This window comes from Anabrus simplex, chromosome 6 (genome assembly GCF_040414725.1).
Source record: "Anabrus simplex isolate iqAnaSimp1 chromosome 6, ASM4041472v1, whole genome shotgun sequence".
In the NCBI taxonomy this organism is placed as follows: Eukaryota; Metazoa; Arthropoda; class Insecta; order Orthoptera; family Tettigoniidae; genus Anabrus; species Anabrus simplex.
The window spans coordinates 157,151,779-157,173,157 of NC_090270.1; the positions used below are offsets into that span (position 1 = coordinate 157,151,779).

The 21,379-nt window shown below is 39.3% G+C and overlaps 1 protein-coding gene across 2 annotated transcripts in view; it reads left to right on the forward strand.

Moving 5' to 3' along the window:
• dnr1 (defense repressor 1) overlaps positions 1–21,379 on the forward strand; it is a 269,771-nt gene that overhangs the window by 120,920 nt on the left and 127,472 nt on the right. For both annotated transcript variants that reach the window (XM_067150016.2, XM_067150017.2), the window contains exon 4: positions 19,327–19,499. In XM_067150016.2, the coding sequence (XP_067006117.1) occupies positions 19,327–19,499 (173 nt within the window). The remainder of the gene's footprint in view (positions 1–19,326; positions 19,500–21,379) is intronic.

Here is a 21,379-nt window from a genome sequence, read left to right on the forward strand (position 1 = left end):
CATAATGCACTTATCGTATAGATTTGACATCGGGTTGGCTAGTAATTAGCTGACGTGGATGGAACTTGCCTTCTTTTTAAGATAAGTAACTATGTTACAGTCGTCATTGTTCATTCCTCTTTATCTTTTTCAGTCTTGCGAAGATATCTGTGCCTTTTACATTAAAATATTAATGATAAAAAGTCTATTGGATGATACTTCGATATAATGTTAAAATGATTAGGAAGGTAAGCTAAGTAAGAAGCTAATGGTTCTTACCTTGTTTTGGATTCCCCTAATTTTCAATTAACATCATTCCTTGTAAACTTTTATCCAGATTAACTAAGATTAAGTATAATACTTGTGTATCTTTGTTGAGTTCAGTAGGAATTCATTTTCTAGTGATAATACAGCTATGCCTCCTCAATAATTATTTCCAAAACTATAAACGCCAAGTTTCAGTATACTTGAGTCATTGTTGTGATAGAATAGTTGAGATTAGAGGCAATGAAACGTAAATTTATTTAGTAGATATATATCTTCTACCATGTGATTGAGTCTTCTATTAATATTTTTCATCTCCTATTTTTGAGAATCCCAGTGATCACTAGGCATTAGACCTGTGAACCTGTTTGAAGGGTTCTTTGACGGAATTGGTGTTTTGAGATTAGTGGGTTGAGCAGTTCCTGTGTTTAGCTGTACTCAAAGCAACTTTACCAGCCTTGTCTTGCTTCCTTCCAATCCACCAGAAAATGACCCTTTTTGTGGAAGCTGTAGCAATGTGAATGTCTTCCATTTTGCTGTCTTGACTAGTCAATAGACATCACAGCCACTATCTTGTTTTTCTCAAGTTTCCACAAACCATACTTTACAACTTCCTGTTGATTTCTAAGCAAACTGTGGAGAACTTACTCTTGGTACTGCAGTAGATTTTGAATCATAATACAGAACACACCAAGTGAGTTAGCCATGAGGTCAGGGTTGCGTAACTGTAAGCTTGCATTCGAGAGATGGGGGAGGGGGTCAAATTCCACCGTCAGCGGTCCTGAAGATGGTGTTTGTGATTGATCAGAGCGCCACTGCATTGGCGCTGCGCCACTTCCTGGGGTTATTTATATGGGGAGTGGTCGGGCACCTTCGCATGCAATCGGGTGAGCGAGTGAGTGACTAGAAGGTAGCATGGCTGCCAGAGTATGGTGAAATGTGCTATACGGACACGTTTTATAAATATCTAAACCATTGCGTGAGTGACAGGTTAAACAAATGTATCACAATGTACATCGTATATATAGTGGTAATAAACCTCGTATATCTATATATATAAAATAAGAGTTTTATCTGTACATTGCTCAGAATTTGAAAAGAATGGTATTTCTGTATCGGTCATGTCCATAGTAACAAGAAAATGTACTTTTTTACTTTTCCGTAATTTTTGTCTGTCTGTATGTTTGTATGTAGACGCATCACGAGAAAACGGCTGAAGAGAATTTAATGAAAATCTTTATGTAAAGTCGAGGGATGAGCCGCTACAATCTAGGCTATAAATCATTTTATTCACGCTGAGTGAAATGGTAGTTTAGGGGAAGGCCTTAAATTTAATTATCGAATATTTATATTATTAGTGGTCCTATCGATAAATACTATATAACTAAAGTTATATAGAATTCAATTTCCAATTATTTATGTCTTGTACATTTTTATTACAAGATATTAGAATCATTCCGTATTGACGGTTTTCACTTTACAAAGGTGAAAAATGAGAGTATCCTCCTAATTCAATACAATAAATATTCCGTCATTAGACGGAGTAAAGAAATTCAAACATGTTTCGGCTCGTTTGAGCCATCTTCAGTGAAAAATGAGGGGAGTTTGAAATAATTTACATAATATAAGTTGAAAAAATGCTAAAAAGCATAATAAAGGAGCAAATGAAAAAACAAACAAAAGAGAGCCTAGACGGTTTCCACTAGACCACTTACATTTTACTATGCATCTGTCTTCTAACTAGCACAGCTTCTCAATTTTATATCGCGGCCCTTCCGACCCTTTATAATAAGGCAAGACACCAGCCAACATTATGAAACAATAATCAAGAAAGGGATCGCTAGATTGAGAAGATATTGAGAATGCTGCTGTTTCTAAAGCTTTAAATTTCATTGGTGTTTTTTCCTTGTCACAGGCTCTTCGCATGCACATTATATCAGGCTTGGTTTCTCAAAAATGTTTGCTCCCGCTCCCCTCCTGACCAATTTAATGTGATGGGTTTTCTACAAGGATGATTTTTGACAGTGATTTCAACCTGTTTTGTTATTGTTACTAAACAATATTTTGTAAACTATGAGGTCCACAACCTCACCATGTGCCACTATTGTTCATTTCCATCTGCATCATTTGTTTTTTTCATTCCTTTGTTTTCTTAGGTTAACACAGTTTTTAGTTTCAATTATTATTTTAAATTAACACCTTTTCACTGAATTTTGTCGCAGTGAGTTTTTTTAGCTCCGCATATTGATGTAAATGTTGTATATTTGTGCTAATTTTGTTTCCGTCTAGGCTCTCTTTTGTTTGTTTTTTCATTTGCTCCTTCATTATGTTTTTTTAGCATTTTTTCAACTTATATTATGTAAATTATTTCAAACTCCCCTTATTTTTCACTGAAGATGGCTCAAACGAGCCGAAACATGTTTGAATTTGTTTACTCCGTCTAATGACGGAATATTTATTGTATTGAATTAGGAGGATACTCTCATTTTGCACCTTTGTAAAGTTATACATTTTTACCATACCGGCTCTGATAGCACAGATATTTATGAATTTGTATTTGTGTTGCTAAGTCCATATCAACGCTGAGCCACGAGAAAATGGGTTAACAGAATTTAATGAAAACCACTATATAGAGTCGGGGATAAGAAACTACAATCTACGCTGTAAATAATTTTATTTTCTCCGAGATGAAATGGTAGTCTAGGGGAAGGCGCCTAAAATTTAATTTTCAGTACCGGTACCTATGTTATTGGTGCTATCGAAAAGTACGGTACTACATAACAAAAGTTATAGACAATACAATTTCCGATCATTTATGTTTCATTCAGTTTGAATTTACCGACTATGATAAGAGTGGTATTTCAGCACTTAACACTGATCAACAATAACTTTATACATTGACCATTGTTTGCTGTGATGTTCTTCGTTTCTTATGGTGCCGCTCAACTCCGATAGATGGGATTACTACTGCGTACCGAGTATAACAGCCTTACTGAACATTGGCGGGAAATAGCTGGGGAGTTGGAAAACTTTCTTCTTTAGCATGACATTCCTCTGGTTCATACATTTTCTGATACTACTGGTACGTAACACACTGGTTCATCATAGCATTCGAACTATTCAGTCCCTACTCTGAGGCACTGATTGGAATGAGTAGTGTTCATATAACGGAATGATGACAGAGGAGTGTTCATGGCAGTCTGCGACCTGGTTGTTCCTGATCTGAAACTTTGGGACTGTTAGATCGGCACCGTAGTACTGTTCGTTGAAAGTGAGAAAGTGTGTGGTTTTTCATTTGATCGAGTATTTTATATGATAACATGTGGTTCATGTTTGTGGGTTACTGTAGTCACGTCCTAGTTCGTGAACCATGGGCAACGGCTGAGTGGCCTAGTAAGTGTTCCTGAGAGTCGGGATACCAGTTGCTATGGAATGGGAGTGGGCATCTCGGACATATTCTGAGTCGTGGCCCTCCTTGTGCTCAGGCGGCTAGGACTATACAATTCACCGGTGGTCCATAACCCGTTAGAGGAGAGATCCTCACTTGGACTATGTGCAAGTAGGGCACCATCCTGCTTCATGAATTTACCGAGCTCAGAACACTTCAAGCAAGCCTCGGACCTATGGGAGTAATGGAGTCCCACTCCCATTTGACAGGCGAGGGACTCCTTGGAAACAACTTGGCGAACGAAATGGAATTCGATGGGGAGCTATCAATATTAATGGGGCTTATGGAAGAAAGAAGGTAGAACTGGCTGAGTCAGCAAAGAGGATGCATCTGGATGTGCTAGGAGTAAGTGATATTCGGGTAAGGGGAGATAAGGAGGAAGAGATAGGAGATTATAAAGTGTACTTGACGGGTGTTAGAAAGGGAAGAGCAGAGTCTGGGGTAGGGCTCTTTATCAGGAATACCATTGCGCGCAACATAGTTTCGGTTAGGCACGTAAATGAGCGAATGATGTGGGTAGATTTGTCAGTGGGAGGAATTAGGACAAGAATTGTGTCTGTGTATTCACCATGTGAGGGTGCAGATGAGGATGAAGTTGACAAGTTTTATGAAGCATTGAGTGACATCGTGGTCAGGGTCAACAGCAAGGATAGAATAGTGCTAATGGGCGATTTCAATGCGAGAGTTGGGAATAGAACTGAAGGATACGAAAGGGTGATTGGTAAATCTGGGGAAGATATGGAAGCTAATGGGAATGGGAAGCGTTTGCTGGACTTCTGTGCTAGTATGGGTTTAGCTGTTACAAATACATTCTTCAAGCATAAGGCTATTCACCGCTACACACGGGAGACTAGGGGTACCAGATCCATAATAGACTATATCTTAACAGACTTTGAATTCAGGAAATCTTTTAGGAATGTACGAGTTTTTCGGGGATTTTTCGATGATACAGACCACTATCTGATCTGTAGTGAACTAAGTATCTCTAGGCCTAGGGTAGAGAAAGTGAAATCTGTCTGCAAACGAATAAGGGTAGAAAATCTCCAGGACGAGGAAATTAGACAGAAGTACATGGATATGATTAGTGAGAAGTTTCGAACAGTAGACAGTAAGCAGGTTCAGGATATAGAAAGTGAATGGGTGGCGTATAGGGATGCTGTAGTAGAAACAGCAAGGGAATGCCTAGGAACAACTGTGTGTAAAGATGGGAAAAGGCGAACATCTTGGTGGAATGATGAAGTGAGAGCAGCCTGTAAACGTAAAAAGAAGGCTTATCAGAAATGGCTCCAAACAAGGGCCGAGGCAGACAGGGATTTGTACGTAGATGAAAGAAACAGAGCGAAACAAATAGTTGTTGAATCCAAAAAGAAGTCATGGGAAGATTTTGGTAATAACCTGGAAAGGCTAGGTCAAGCAGCAGGGAAACCTTTCTGGACAGTAGTAAAGAATCTTAGGAAGGGAGGGAAAACGGAAATGAACAGTGTTTTGAGTAATTCAGGTGAACTCATAATAGATCCTAGGGAATCACTGGAGAGGTGGAGGGAATATTTTGAACATCTTCTCAATGTAAAAGGAAATCATCATGGTGGTGTTGCAAACAGCCAAGCTCATGGGGAGGAGGAAAATGATGTTGATGAAATTATGCTTGAGGAAGTGGAAAGGTTAATAAATAAACTCCATTGTCATAAGGCAGCAGGAATAGATGAAATTAGACCTGAAATGGTGAAGTATAGTGGGAAGGCAGGGATGAAATGGCTTCATAGAGTAGTCAAATTAGCGTGGAGTGTTGGTAAGGTACCTTCAGATTGGACAAAATCAGTAATTGCACCTATCTATAAGCAAGGGAACAGGAAGGATTGCAATAACTATCGAGGTATCTCATTGATTAGTATACCAGGCAAAGTATTCACTGGCATCTTGGAAGGGAGGGTGCGATCAGTCGTTGAGAGGAAGTTGGATGAAAACCAGTGTGGTTTCAGACCACAGAGAGGCTGTCAGGATCAGATTTTCAGTATGCGCCAGGTAATTGAAAAATGCTACGAGAGGAATAGGCAGTTGTGTTTATGTTTCGTAGATCTAGAGAAAGCATATGACAGGGTACCGAGGGAAAAGATGTTCGCTATATTGGGGGACTATGGAATTAAAGGTAGATTATTAAAATCAATCAAAGGCATTTATGTTGACAATTGGGCTTCAGTGAGAATTGATGGTAGAATGAGTTCTTGGTTCAGGGTACTTACAGGAGTTAAACAAGGCTGTAATCTTTCACCTTTGCTGTTTGTAGTTTACATGGATCATGTGCTGAAAGGTATAAAATGGCAGGGAGGGATTCAGTTTGGTGGAAATGTAGTAAGCAGTTTGGCCTATGCTGACGACTTGGTCTTAATGGCAGATTGTTCCGAAAGCCTGCAGTCTAACATCTTGGAACTTGAAAATAGGTGCAATGAGTATGGTATGAAAATTGGCCTCTGGAAGACTAAATTGATGTCAGTAGGTAAGAAATTCAACAGAATTGAATGTCAGATTGGTGATACAAAGCTAGAACAGGTCGATAATTTCAAGTATTTAGGTTGTGTGTTTTCCCAGGATGGTAATATAGTAAATAAGATTGAATCAAGGTGTATTAAAGCTAATGCAGTGAGCTCGCAGTTGCGATCAGCAGTATTCTGTAAGAAGGAAGTCAGCTCCCAGACGAAACTATCTTTACATCGGTCTGTTTTCAGACCAACTTTGCTTTACGGAAGCGAAAGCTGGGTGGACTCAGGATATCTTATTCATAAGTTAGAAATAACAGACATGAAAGTAGCAAGAATGATTGCTGGTACAAACAGGTGGGAACAATGGCAGGAGGGAACTCGGAATGAGGAGATAAAGGTTAATTTAGGAATGAACTCGATGGATGAAGCTGTACGCATAAACCGGCTTCGGTGGTGGGGTCATGTGAGGCGAATGGAGGAGGATAGGTTACCTAGGAGAATAATGGACTCTGTTATAGAGGGTAAGAGAAGTAGAGGGAGACGAAGACGACGATGGTTAGACTCGGTTTCTAACGATTTAAAGATAAGAGATATAGAACTAAATGAGGCCACAACACTAGTTGCAAATCGAGGATTGTGGCGATTTTTAGTAAATTCTCAGAGGCTTGCAGACTGAACGCTGAAAGGCATAACAGTCTATAATGATAATGTATGTATGTATGTATGTATGTATGTATGTATGTATGTATGTATGTATGTATGTATGTATGTATGTATGTATGTATGTATGTATGTATGTAACATTGCTTTCAATCGCTACGTTCCTACTGACGTTTTTGTAATGACCTATGTTGAATTCAGTTATGAAAACCACCAAGTCAGTCTTTCTGAGAATCCCGTTGCGAAGCACGGGTACATCAGCTAGTGTATAATTCAATACATTGCATCTCTCTATGTGTATGAACCAGAATGTGGTTCCTAGCACCACATGTTCTCAGGGACCTGTCCGAATAAGGTCGGAACATGGTCATACCTAGCCAGATTCTTGAAAATGTTGTAATGCTATAATATTATGTGGTCCTCCGGTGTTTGTGAGTGTATGTTTTGAGTGCTAACGACCTGTGGAGAGAATATTGGAACACGGGTGTCATCATCCCTGCGACATGCTGAACTAGACGAGGCGGACAAAGGATAAGTGCTGTGGCGATCGTTGTGTTTATTAAGTCGGAAACAAACAGCTATTCCTACGAAAAAAGGGAAAGGATGACCTACACTAAAGCGGGTTAATAGTGCCACACAACAAGCAGAGCGCAGGGAAGCGTGGTATAAGATATTTGTGACGTCGAATTATCGAGACCGAACAGTCATGAGCAGCAAAGGTAAGATAGCAAGACCTCAAATGAATAGCGTACAAATAATTTTTGGGCCCTATTTTCCCAGAGGATTTCCGTAGTAGGTACACGTAGCATAATGAGAGGGAATGGAAAATTGAGAACTCCCAAAATAACAGGTTTCAATAACAGATATATATTGTAACGACAACAGAATGGAAACAAGAAGCATTATACAACAACGAGTAAAAATAGATATCTTTTGCTTACACAGGTACTGAAATAAGTTATAATAATGGTTATCCAGTTAAATTTCCAAGGACTAGATGTGGACAGGTTTTTACATAAATTGGAGTCATTCACACTAAAGTACCAAAACTTTGAAAAGGCATACTCAATCTTTCACAAATAGAATGGAACATTCCGGAAATTAATATAAGTGCAAGTAAAAACAATGTCTAATCCCCCAAGGTCAACCAGGCTTGTTTCAAATACGAAAAATGACAGAACATTTCAAAGACCAGAGAAAATACACTATTCGATTCGCAGGCCACAATTTCACAGCGATTAGTTTTTAAAATCTTCATAATTAAAGGTAGAAAGAAAGGAAAGGGGAGAGGACAAGGGAAAACACGAGAAAGACAAAAAATATGTTAGGAAGCGAAACAAGGAGGATGAAAATTTAAGTAAGGATCAGGCTGCAAAGTCCCAGTTGGAAATAATAACGTTGATTATGCCACACGCAAGGTTCAAAGTCACTGATAAGGTTGGCAGTCCACCACTTCCCTTTTTACACACTCGGAGAAGAAGTCTCAGAACGAAAATTTGTGCACCATAATTGTATTTGACGTAGAGTCTTGCAGGGACTAGAGTTCAGAATCAAATAGTAGTAAAGCCTCTCAAGGCAAGGAAAAGGCAAGTATTGAAAACATAATGTAAAATACTAGTCTGCTCACCCGGTCTGAAGACGAAGAAGAAGGTTAACAGCACACGGTCCAGCCGTGCGGAATGCAGGAGCTCTCACTGCCTATTACAAAACACGAAGCACACCTGATCCCTGGTCGAAGGAAAGCGGCGAGTATATATACGCCAGGGAAGGCAAGTCTAGAAAATGCTGGAGATAGATGACGTCAGGTGGTGGCGTGGGGAGAAGCGACAGCGCAAGCAGTAGTGAGGCAGACTAGCAAGCAGACGGAACAAAAACAGAGCAGTATAATGTGTAGCAGAACGGAGCTGAGAAGAATGCTTAAGGTAAGAAAAATGTTGAGATCGGGAGCTCGTAACAGTGCACATCAGAGCAGTATACTAGAGGTCAGTCATTTCTTTCATTTTTCCTTTCTTTCCTAACGTATATCGTGGAGTCTAATGATAAATAGGGAGCGGATTTTTATGTAATTACATTTTTTTTTTTTTTTTTTTGCATAAGTTTTAACGCAAGTTACGAAGTTCATTATTCCTATTGTGCATCCCCAAGTGTAAAAACTGAATCTTATTTCACATAAAAACACATATTTTCACATTTTAAAAATATAAATACATATTTTAAGAAAATCTATAATAAGCACATAAATCGGCAATATTTATTGATCAATAAAATTTAAAATGCTTCTGTGTTATAAAACAATGCTCATATTTTCATTTTACGATTACGGCATTGTTTTTAACAGTGTATTTAACATAATGTATCTGAATGTTTCGTCTATTTATGGACTTCCCTCCATAAGTTCTAAAACTTGCTGGTCACTGGCTACGTCGTCACATTTAGACAGCGATTTGATTTGCTGCACAAGATGTTTCCTTGCAAGATGTCATTCCAACTCTTTATGAGTCAGGCAATCACGGTGAGATAAGGTGACGTAATTCCGTTACGACATGGGAGACTCGGAAGAATATTGCCCCACCATTAGGTAGTGGAATTTCATCACTCCTAAGAGTAAGGTTAGCTGTTCGGGTCCATATATCATTCCCGTGGTCGTGTGAAGTGATTCACCGTAAATGCGTGTGTCGTAACCTGCAAAATAATGCCAAAAGAGAAGTCGAGTACAAGGTAGCGTCTTCAACAATATGTAGTGGAATTTAAAAGCATTTTCACTACCGATGGAAAAGTATTATTTTGCCAACCATGTGGTAAAACAGTTCGTGCAGATCAACGTTCTCAAGTAATCCAGCATTTGTCTGGAAATAAGCATACTGCGGCTGCTTCGCGTGTACGTTCGCGACAATTACTCATAGCTGAACCAGCTACTTCAAATGCAGGCCCATCTAAATATTCCCAGTATTATTTAGATGTGTGCAGAGCATTTGTTTGCGCCGACAATCCTCTGGGTAAAATAAATAATCCGGGACTGAGAAATTTCCTAACAAAGTACATTAATTTTGAGCCTCCAGACGAATCCACATTAAGGAAAAACTATCTCCCAAAATGTTACGAAGAAACTTTACAGAGAATTCGGGCAGTATGTGATAGCGAAAAACTGTGGGTGAGCATTGACAAAACCACTGATTCAAGTGGCAGAAAAGTAGGAAATGTTGTAGTTGGTGTGTTGAAGAATGACAAAACTGCTTGCGAACATTCTTATTTGCTAGCATGTAAAGAAATGCTTGCTGCAAACCATGTCACTGTAGCTAGGTTATTCAATGAAGCCATGCACTTACTTTGGCCAAAAGGTATAAAATACGACCATGTATTGCTTTTCCTTACTGACAGTGCAGCTTACATGAAAAAGGCAGCCGAAGGCCTTTCTGTGAGCTTTCTGAAAATGATACACGTAACTTGCGTTGTTCATGCTCTACACAGGTTATGTGAAACTGTGCGGGCTCAGTATCCTCAAGTGGATAAATTAGTGTCTAATGGCAAAAGAGTCTTCGTAAAAGCACCCTCAAGAATCGATCTCTTTAAAGAGAAAATCCCGGATCTTGCGCTTCCTCCTCTGCCTATTGTTATGCGGTGGGGTACCTGGCTTAGCGCTGTGGTATACTACGCAGACAATTTCGAATGTTTTTCATCCATTGTGAACGTGCTAGATAAAAACGACGCGTCGTCAATTGAGATTCTTCAAGAGATACTAAAAGACAGCTCTTTGAAAAATGATTTGGCGTTTATATCTGCCAATCTAAGCCTCTTGTGTAAAACTGTAGACATACTTGAAAAATCCACTAACCTGTTGTCCGAAACAGTGAAGGAAGTGCGCGCTGTTGAAAATAAATTAGATTCACTCCCGGCTTCGCAGGTACAGGAACTGTTAAAGGTCAAATATCAAAATTTGTTGTCCGACTCGTTGGCTGAACGGTCAGCGTACTGGCCTTCGGTTCAGAGGGTCCCGGGTTCGATTCCCGGCCGGGTCGGGGATTTTAACCTTACTTGGTTAATTCCAATGGCACGGGGGCTGGGTGTAGGTGTTGTCTTCATCATCATTTCATCCTCATCAAGACGCGCAGGTCGCCTACAGGAGTCAAATAGAAAGACCTGCACCTGGCGAGCCGAACCCGTCCTGGGATATCCCGGCACTAAAAGCCATACGACATTTCATTTCATCAAAATTTGTTCAGGAAAAACAGAGGATTTCAAACAATGTGCCAAATTTCTAATATATTAGAGGGTGCTCATATTGGCGAAATTGATGGCGTTATTTTTGGTGACATTCCTCTCTTTAACTATGCTCGTCTGACTTCCTGTGATGTGGAGCGATCGTTTTTGCAGTATAAGGCATTCTTTAGAGATAATTGGCATGTATTTGTGATGAACAATTTGGAGATGACCTTTGTTGTTCACTGCAATTCTGAGACTACTTCTAGCAAGTAATATTCCAGCGTGTGATGGGTGAGTACGAACTGGTACTATTTTTTCAAAGATGATAGGTTGCTTTTGCCATATTAAAACAAAACATTGCCTTTAAAAAATAACCATTCATAATATCTACTCTGGCATATCAAAAATTAATATACCATTCAGCACGTTTCCATACACAGACACCATTTTGCCTTAAGGAGCACGTTTGGTAGCACCATATTCTAATACAAAACATTATACTTATTTACTTCTTGAGCGTGAGTAGTTATGTGATATTTAAAGGAAAATAATTTCAATTTTTTATCACATATTTTAAAGTTTTTCAGCACATAAAAAATAAATATTTTTCACATTTTTAGCACATAAAAATCCGCTCCCTAATGATAAAAACCTGTTGGTGAAACAGTGGGTGGTCATTAAAGGGTCACTGTCACGTATCAGTAAATATGTAGACAAGCTTGTGGTGGGCTCCGATATTAATGCATTACATAGCAGGTTGAAACAATTGTCTTCACTCTGGGAAGAATATAAGTATGTTCAATGTAAACTTGAGATTAATGACGACGAGAACTACGAAAATCATGAATGGGATAGGGAACAGTTTGAAGAAAACTATTACAATTTAGAGGCGAGAATGACTACACTGATAGAAAAGAGCACAACCTCCGAGCAGAATATCGATCAGTTATCTCAGCTTTCTTGCGGTAATTCCCAACAAAATTCCATGGAGATACAATTGCCCGTCATTAACCTCCCTACATTTCATGGGCAGTATGAGACTTGGACTCATTTACAAGACACTTTTCAGGCTTTAATTGTTGATAATTTAAAACTATCAAACGTTCAGCGTTTTCATTATCTGCTTTCAGCACTCAAAGGCAAACCTCATCAATTAATTCAGAACATTTCTGTTTCTAACCCTAACTTTTTAGTAGCTTGGGAAATTGTATGCAAGAGGTACAACAACAGAAAACTGACAGCAGCACAACATATCAAGGCTCTATTGTCATTACCTACATGTCACAAAGATACAGCATCAGACCTTAGGATGTTGAACAACCACTTAGTAAGCAGTTTAAACGCTATTCAGAACCTCAACCTTTCAGTGCCTTTACACAAAGCTTTACTCCAGCAGCTGATGTTAAATAAGTTAGATCACGGTCCCCGTAAAGAGTTTGAAATGAAAGCTCCCAGCGATGACTTTCCGAGACTCGCTGAGGTATCCACCTTTTTGGAAGAGAGGGCGCAAGTGTTAGAATTGATGATGGCAACACAGGAACAAAGGGGGAGCATGGCAAATCCACGTAAGCACCAGTATGTGAGAAACAACGAAAGCCCAATTCGAGCTCTCATACGTATCTACAAGGAGGAAATGTGACTTTTGTGACTTAGATCATCTGTTACATCATTGCGAAGGATTTCTGCAAGCTAACACAAGACAACAGTGATTTTGTCAAAAGAAAGGGTTTATGCTTTAACTGTTTTAGGCATCATAGTGGCACGTGTGCAAATCTGATAGCTGTAAGACTTGCCAACGTAGACATCACACTTTGATTCACTTCGACAGTGCCACACACAATGAAACGACTACAAACAAGGATACTCAAGCTAGTGGAGGTACCGGTATTAGAGACAACGAACAAGGTCAGAGTAATGCTAGTTTTTGCACGCTAAAATTCAAGCCATAGTCTCAAGTAATGCTGTCCACTGCAATAGTAGGAGTTGCAGATAACAATGGTCGAATTCACCAGTGCCGAGCTCTACTTGACAGTGGATCGCAATCACATTTCATAACAGAATCGCTTGCGAGTAATCTGAGGCTGCAGCGACATAGAAACTGTATTCCAATTAGTGGTCACCGCATCTCAAAGTGTTGACGTTTGTATAATTTCAAATGTGTCCAGATTTGAAACTGATATAACGTGTTCTATACTCCCTCACATAACAGGCGATATTCCAGCGAACCATATTGATTGCAAATCATGGAACCTGCCTGATGATATCACATTGGCTGATCCTCACTTCAACAAGCCAGGACCAGTGGATATGCTCATCGGTGCCGAGATTTTTATGCAGCTGTTGCAAGAAGGGTGGCGGAAAAACTGTGATGAATTACCCATCTTGAAGAATACTGTGTTAGGATGGATACTGTCAGGTCCAATAAAGTCGTGGGCTCGGACTAGTGAGAAAGCAGAAACTCCTCCCACTTCATCATTTTTCCTCAGACGATGACCTCAACAGGAAGATGGGAAAATTGTGGTCAGTAGAAGAAGTGACAACTAGAAGAATGCCCCTAACCAAGGAAGAGCAGCACTGCGAGGAATATTTCATAACTCATACCAAATGGGCCAACAGTCGACGTTTCATTGTGAGGTTGCCTACGAAGGCAGAAGGTCTCCAACTTGGAAACTCTTACAAAATAGCAGAGAAATGATTCAGACTACTGGAACAGAAGCTTGAGAGGAGACCTGATCTGCGAGCTGATTACGTGAACTTCATGGAGAAGTGTGAGACCCTGGGTCATATGAAGCTGGCCCCAGATGTATGCAAGGACGAAGAAGAATCCTGCTATCTCCCACATCATGCAGTTTTGAAGGCAGAGAGTAGAACTACTAAGACATGGTTTGTATGCGACATGTCCTGCAAAACTGACAATGGTGTGTCCCTCAATGACACTCTCGCCGTGGGACCTACTGTTCAACAAGATCTACTATGAATTGTGACAAGGTTTCGCACACATCAGATTGCGATGACAGCAGTCATTACAAAAATGTACTGTCAGATTAGAGTAGACGACAAGGATGTTAACTTATAGCGCATAATCTGGCAAAAACATCCATCCGAGCCTCTACGTACCTATCAACTGAAGACTGTAACGTATGGTACATCCTCAGCGTCCTTCCTAGCCACACGGTGTCTAACTCAAGTAGCTGAAGAAGAAGCCCATGTGTTTCCTACAGCATCTTGCGAGTTGAAGCGGGACTTCTACATGGACAATATATTGTTTGGTAGCGATACTGTGGAAAATGCTATACAGCTGTGTGGAGAACTACAAGAGTTGCTACAACGTGGAGGCTTCCCGCTCCGCAAGTGGACTTCGAATCACTCCGCTGTACTTGAGACGATACCAGCGGAACTGAGAGAAGGAAGACTATTAAAACGCTAGGATTGCTGTGGCATCCCTCTCTTGACAAGTTCCAGTTTGAGGTTCACATCAAGGAGAACAATGGAGGCCCTATGAAACGAAAGGTGCTTTCAATTATAGCCTCCATATTTGGTCCACTAGGGGTGATAGGACCAGTAATCGTAATGTGTAAAATTTTCATGCAGCAGTTGTGGCAAGAAAAACTGGGATGGGATGAACCACTACCATCTCCTTTACTTGAGGGCTGGATTCTTTACCGATCTTCCAGGACTGAACAACATTCATGTCGACAGGTTGATTCTTTGCATGGGAAGAGTCATCAAGATGCAAGTTCATGGCTTCTCAGACGCTTCTGAACGGGCCTACACAGCGTGTGTGTATATCCGTAGTACCAATCAGCATGGTGAAGTTTCGGTACATTTGGTATGTTCGAAATCCAGAGTTGGTCCTCTGAAACAACAGTCTCTGCCTAGATTAGAACTTTGTGGGGTTCTTTTGTTGGCACGTCTGGTGGATAAGACTACCAGCACCCTGAATCTGAAAATCGACAACACTTTCTTGTGGACTGACTCGACAATAGTACTCTCGTGGCTTGCAGCTGAACTGACGAGATGGAAAACGTTTCGTAATTTATAAGCTTCATTTCCGTATTGATAATTCACACAAATGCGAAGAGGAGAAGAACTCCACCTAATCAATATTGTTTTTTATTATTATTAAAAATACAGGACCGGTTTCGACCCTAGCGGGTCATTCTCAGCTGGACATATCTATATATATAAAAGCAAGTCGGGCTGGAGCGATGTATATATAAATATTTAAAAATGAAAAAAGACGTGAATTAATGAGGCACTTCCAGAAATCTCAGAAATTTGTAACTTGGTACGGGAGAAGCTGATGACCCCAGGATCTCTAGAAAAATCGGAAATTCTCAAAATTCCCTGAAGGGGGCACGCTGCGGGGGCTCAAAGTTTGGGCTCAGCATAAGAACGCAGTCGTATAATATGTCCGAAACGACAACCTATAGGTTTCTTGGGCTAAAAATTTTTCGTGAATTTCCTAATTTTTATCCCCCGTCCCCCCAAATCAAGATGGCGACACAACCTGCCAGACGAGGTAGACAATTGAAATTTGGTGAAGTTATAGCTTTTGGTCCCTAACCGACGGGAAAATTCCAAGATGTTCAAATTTTTTACTTTTTACCCCCAAAGATATCGAAATATGGAGGCAATTTTAATGACTGTGCAGACATTCCTTTTGAGCTATTTTTTGGCTAAACGGTAAGTCGTATCACAAAACGGATGGCACAATGTCCCTTCAATTCGGAGTGATCTACAACTTTGGTCCCGTGACATGTTGTCGTATCTCTCTCCCTTATACGTTAAATTTGGCCGTATTTCTGGACTGTTCGTAAATTTGATGATTTTTACAAGTATATTTCATATTTTGACACACTTATAAGAATGATAGGATCATCACGTTGGGTGCGCACATTGGCACGATTAAGGGCCATATGTGGACCAAATTTCATGATTTTAGCTTATAAGTAGGCAAAAGGAATGTAAAATATTTAAAATGTACCCAAATTTCACCCTATTCAAAATTTGAACTCATTTTACCCCTTAATATGGGAGATACGAGGAAATGGTGCAGAAACAAACATTTAGGGCAATAAATGGGGCGTCTGATGGCGCAAACCGTTTCTTAATATCATGCACCATTTAGGAGATATGAATCTCGAAGGAGAAGTCTGCACTTTTCAACGTGCTCATGCTTATCCGTCATCTATATATATAAAAGCAAGTCGGGCTGGAGCGATGTATATATAAATATTTAAAAATGAAAAAGACGTGAATTAATGAGGCACTACGAGAAATCTCAGAAATTTGAAACTTGTACATGAGTAGCTGATGACCCCAAGATATGGCCAGAAAGTGCGTCTTATCGTACAATCCGTTTTTTGATTTGATGTACCGTTTAGCAGCAGTTATTCTGTAAATGATGGTTAACATCCTTATACTTCCGTATGAGGACTATATTCTTTCATTGACGTCGATTTGTAGCAATCTAGAAAGGGTTTGTCTGCCATTGGTATTAAATACATTGCAAATCGATAGTGACTGTCAGAAGGAGGGCTTCTGCTATTGTTTTCAGTCCTCCCCACATCGACTTTGACAGGCAGTAAGAATGGGGTCGTCCTCCATCACTTGTGCACTATTTTAATGCATAATTCCCTTCTCGATTCGACTAGCAGAACTCTAGGGAGGGTGCAATTTTTTTTCAAAACTATTTTACCCGATCCTGTTTGTCAGTAGGCAAGGGTGTCTTCCATTATAAACAAATTGACCCATCTAAAATGTGACTGACGATAGGAATAGTGGCCTGCTATTATAATGGAATCTCACCAACTTGGTGTGACTGGCAGGAAGCTGACTGGTATTAGAAAATGCGTCTGCCATTATAAAGATAAGAACGCAACTCACTTTTGACTGGCAGTAAGGAAGGTCCTTGCAAATATAATAAAAGTTCCTCAACTGTAATCTATCTGAAAGTAGGAATTGGGGTCTGCCATTGTAATGAAACCTCCCCATATCGATTTTGGCCGCGCACTAGGCAATGGGGTCTGCCATTAAATGAAAATTACCTTCTTCGTTGTGAATTGCAGTAAACAAGTGGACTTGCCGTTATCATCGCAATTCCGCAAATCACAATTTCATTGGAAACAACGTCTGTGGATTTCACAATACTGATTCTCGGATAAAGCCAAAACAAACCCAATTTAAAAGTCTTATTCACTTCATGTTCACTAATTTACTTCGATATCCGTATACAGTGTAGCCTTGGTGTAGAGTACCGTAGCGAAGCACGGGTACATTTGCTAGTATATACATATAACACATCGTACAATTGCAAACAATACCGTATTTAGAAAGGAATATTATGTGACGGTTACATGTCGGGTTGTACTCATGAGTAGGGCATTCGTCAAATTCCGCAGCTGAGAAAAGTGAATATTCTTAAACTTAAAACTAACTTATAAGTATACATAAAATAAAAACAACATATGCGTAAAACACTTTCATGCTTGTGAATGTTCGAGTTCTGTGCATTATATTAAAAACTCAATGGCTTGAATTGTAATATGGGTTACATTTTTAAGATACCAATATCTCATTTTAAAATACATTGTCGCCATATGTACACGAAGGATAAACTTTGCATTGCTAAAAGGCAAAATATAGACGTAGTGTGGATTCAGTTGAGGCTTGGACGGAAGTGTAGAAATTGCAGCTTGCCATATATAAAATCCAGTTGTTTACATTAAAAGATTAGTCATAATCTCCTTTGCCATATTAAGATGATGTTATGTTGCATTAAACCAGAGTGGAGGCTCCTTCCTCTTTTGTATTTGTGTGATATTGTAAGAATTGTCTGTGAAAGATAAGAGTAAGATGTGAGTGATACTAATATGTTGAAGGGATGCCTTAGGTCATGTGAGAAAATCTATATGTGTACTTACTGCTATTGTGGTCTTGAGGTTGTATATGGTTTGGGGGCACGTTGTGTACTACTTCGTGTCCGTCTCGGGTTAATGCCGTTTGCTGTGAGGGGAAGGGGCAGAGGAGCGGGAGGAGTGGCTGTTGAGGAGGTAGGGGTGGAGTTGGGTGTGTCTTCCGGTGGTTCTCTGGCGCGTGTCAAGTTTTGTTAACTAATTCTCTTGTGATAAGCATTTTTTAGAGATGGAATGACTGTATTAAAGATGATATTTGTTTTTTTTTTCTGTGATTTCGTTTATATTAAAATTAGGGTTGGCGTATTGATCTAGATTATCTTCTGTTATATTAAGCAATTAAGTAAGGGGCCCTTGGGGATTATATTCAAAATTTGCATGTCATTTTCGATATTTGTGAATTTGTGTTTATAATCTTCAATGTGTTGGTCTATGGAGGAAAAATGATTATGTTTTATGGCATTTAGGTGTTCATTATAACAGATTTGAAAGTACCTGCCAGTACGTCCGATGTAGCTGGTGTCACAGTTGTTGCATTTTATCCGATATTCCCCTGAATGGTTGTATTTATTATTGCTATTGATTGTTTTAGCGTTGTGTATGATATTGGCACTGTTGTGTGTAGTTTCTATATATGCTATTTTTAAGTTGTATTTTTTGAAAACGTCGGTTATGGGACATACGTGTGTATTATTGAAGGTGAATAATACGTAATCTTTCTTGGATTTTTCTGTTTTTGTTAATTTTGATTGGGATTGAAATTTTATTTTATGAATAATTATGTTAATCATTTCATTCTTATACCCATTGTGTTTGGCTATTTCATGAATTAGTTGTAATTCTTTTGCTGATAACAGTATGCTAAATGCTCTATGTATCATGCTATAGTATGCTGCTCTTTTGTGTACATTGGCATGAGTAGAATCCATTTTAATTGTGTTAGAGGTGTGTGTAGGTTTTCTATATATTCCGTAAGATAGGTGATTTTCATGTCTGGTTATGGATATGTCTAAGTAGTTTAGGGTACGGTTGTTTTCTGTTTCTTTAGTGAATTTTATGTGTGGGTCTATTGTATTCAATTGGTTCAATATGTTGGTTTCATTGGTAAATCTATTATCGATGATAACAAAAATGTTATCAACAAATCGGCACCAGAAGAATATGTTATCTATATAAATTTCATATTTCCTGTGTTGATTATCAGTATAATTATAAAATATTCTGGTTGTGATAAAACTGAGTAATCATATCTATGTAAAATGATATTAAAATTGTGTGATGGTAATTGTTTTAAGGGGGAATAAAACTAAGCCACTGTTTTTTCCACCTCCCACCTCCAAAAGAATATGTTAAATCCATCGCACTTACTTTATGTTGGCAGTACATGAAGCCATCAGCAGCTGAATACTGGTTGTTGAAGGAAGTCTCATACCTGGAAAGTTTTGGTGAGGAAATGTTCCAAATTAGAAATTGCAGTGGCAGTTCTGAGGCTCGGCTGGGAGTTGGACCCCATGGACTCACTCTATACCAAAGTGACCCATGTGAAAAACAAAGGTAAGTTGTTTGATATTTTTGTCATATAGTTTTGAGTAATGCTAATTCTTTGTTTAAACCATTATACACTAGGTTCCCTGTCATTAGTGGCAGTAACCAGCCAGTCTAATGCAATCTAATCCAACCCCACCCTTATACCGTTGTTTACTCTCAGTTTACTGCAGTGGCTGAGTGCCTGTTCAACCATAGCAGTTTTCTCACTGGCTCAGATGTCAGCGTTGCTTACATTCCTACATATATAGTACCTGCAAGAAGAATACATTCCACAAAAGCAGGAGTTCTATTTTTTCCTCCCAAGCTACACATAAATCTTCTTTTGCGAGGGATCCGCTATTAAAATCTCAACACCCATACATGAACTATCATTAACAGTTACACAGTTAGTGGTTTACAGTGAATGTATGAGCAGGTAAGTAGTCCAGTAATTGTACCTCACACATTACCCATAGGCATGACAGTTGTAAGTTACATCTTCTTTGGGAGAAACTTGAAAAGGAACACAGAATAGGATAAACATAGTGTGAGAAGTAAGAGCATTAATGTGATAGTACATATATCACACCCTCACACTCTATTCAGAAGTAAGAGATAATCTTGTCATTATTCGTATTATTATTATTTCATTTGTATATTTATTCTTAATATTTTAAGCTGGAAGGTCTCCATATGTGGTATAAGTAATTTGTTTTGTACAAACTGATGGGAAAACAGTGCTATTTACAACTCGGAAACGTTGCGTGAGTCATAGAACTGCCCAGAGTCCAATGACACGGCCTGGTTGTCATTGTCATGGGGCCCGGAAGAGGTTTGGGGGGTGATCCTGGTATAGCAAGAGGATCTTCCACTTATGATTGGATGGCCAGGATCAATCTAGACTTATCATGTGAGAGAAGGGAGAAGGTGAGGTCTGTTTAGGCATGTGTGAAAATGGCAGAGAGACTTGACTTAAAACAGCGGAAGAGAGATGTAACTTTTGTGGAACGTGTCTTATTGTGTTTCTGGAATGTGGTTAACCTACAAACTGTGGAGTGCTTAGGCACTTAGTATTGTATCAGCTATGGTAGCTTGGTGTCTTATATGTTGGGGAAAGCTATGGGGTACTGTATCTCAGACTTTCCATAATTTATGTTCTGGTACAACAAGCGTGTGTTTCTCGAGTTAATGTATCTTTAAACCAAGTGTTAGAATCAGTGAACACAGTATTATAAAGGTACAGTATCTTTGTGATTTAACAAGTGCCAATAATGAGAATATGCAAGTTGTGTTGATACACAGAGACAGTGAAGGGTATTTATGTACATATATATCCTTTGTAATGAACTTTCATCAGGCTGACTGCAAATGGTAGCTTGGTCCTCGCTTTTGGTTTCCTACTGTTTTTGTTGTTGTTGTAAATATGGACTCTTCCAGCAGTATTTTGTGAGTGTATGTTATGTATGTTTTGGTGTGTTGACAAGGTGCTCATGCACGGATGTTATTTAGAATATAGTTAGCTATTTTAGAATCAGTGGAGGTATTGATGAACCTACGTGCAGTTCCTACTCATTTAGTCATCTTCAGAAGGTTAGGTAAGGCCTGAAGCAGATGTACCAGTACGCAGCTTTATGTACACACCCTGGGAGAGAGAAATATCATGGTTTATTAAAATTTGAGGGATCCATTCTGGTGAACTCTGGTACCCATAAACTCTTCTTTCTTTTTGGCCTCGACAAACTGTTTTTTTGCCTCCCAGCTTCATCAGGAAGGCTGGCTTCAAGACTCATTGAAAGGCAATCTTTATAGATTTTTCAGTCTTCATGATGTGGGATAAGGAGAGTGCCAGATGAATACAGCAGAGGAAAAATACACTCACTCTCTCACACACTCACTCATCCACTCAC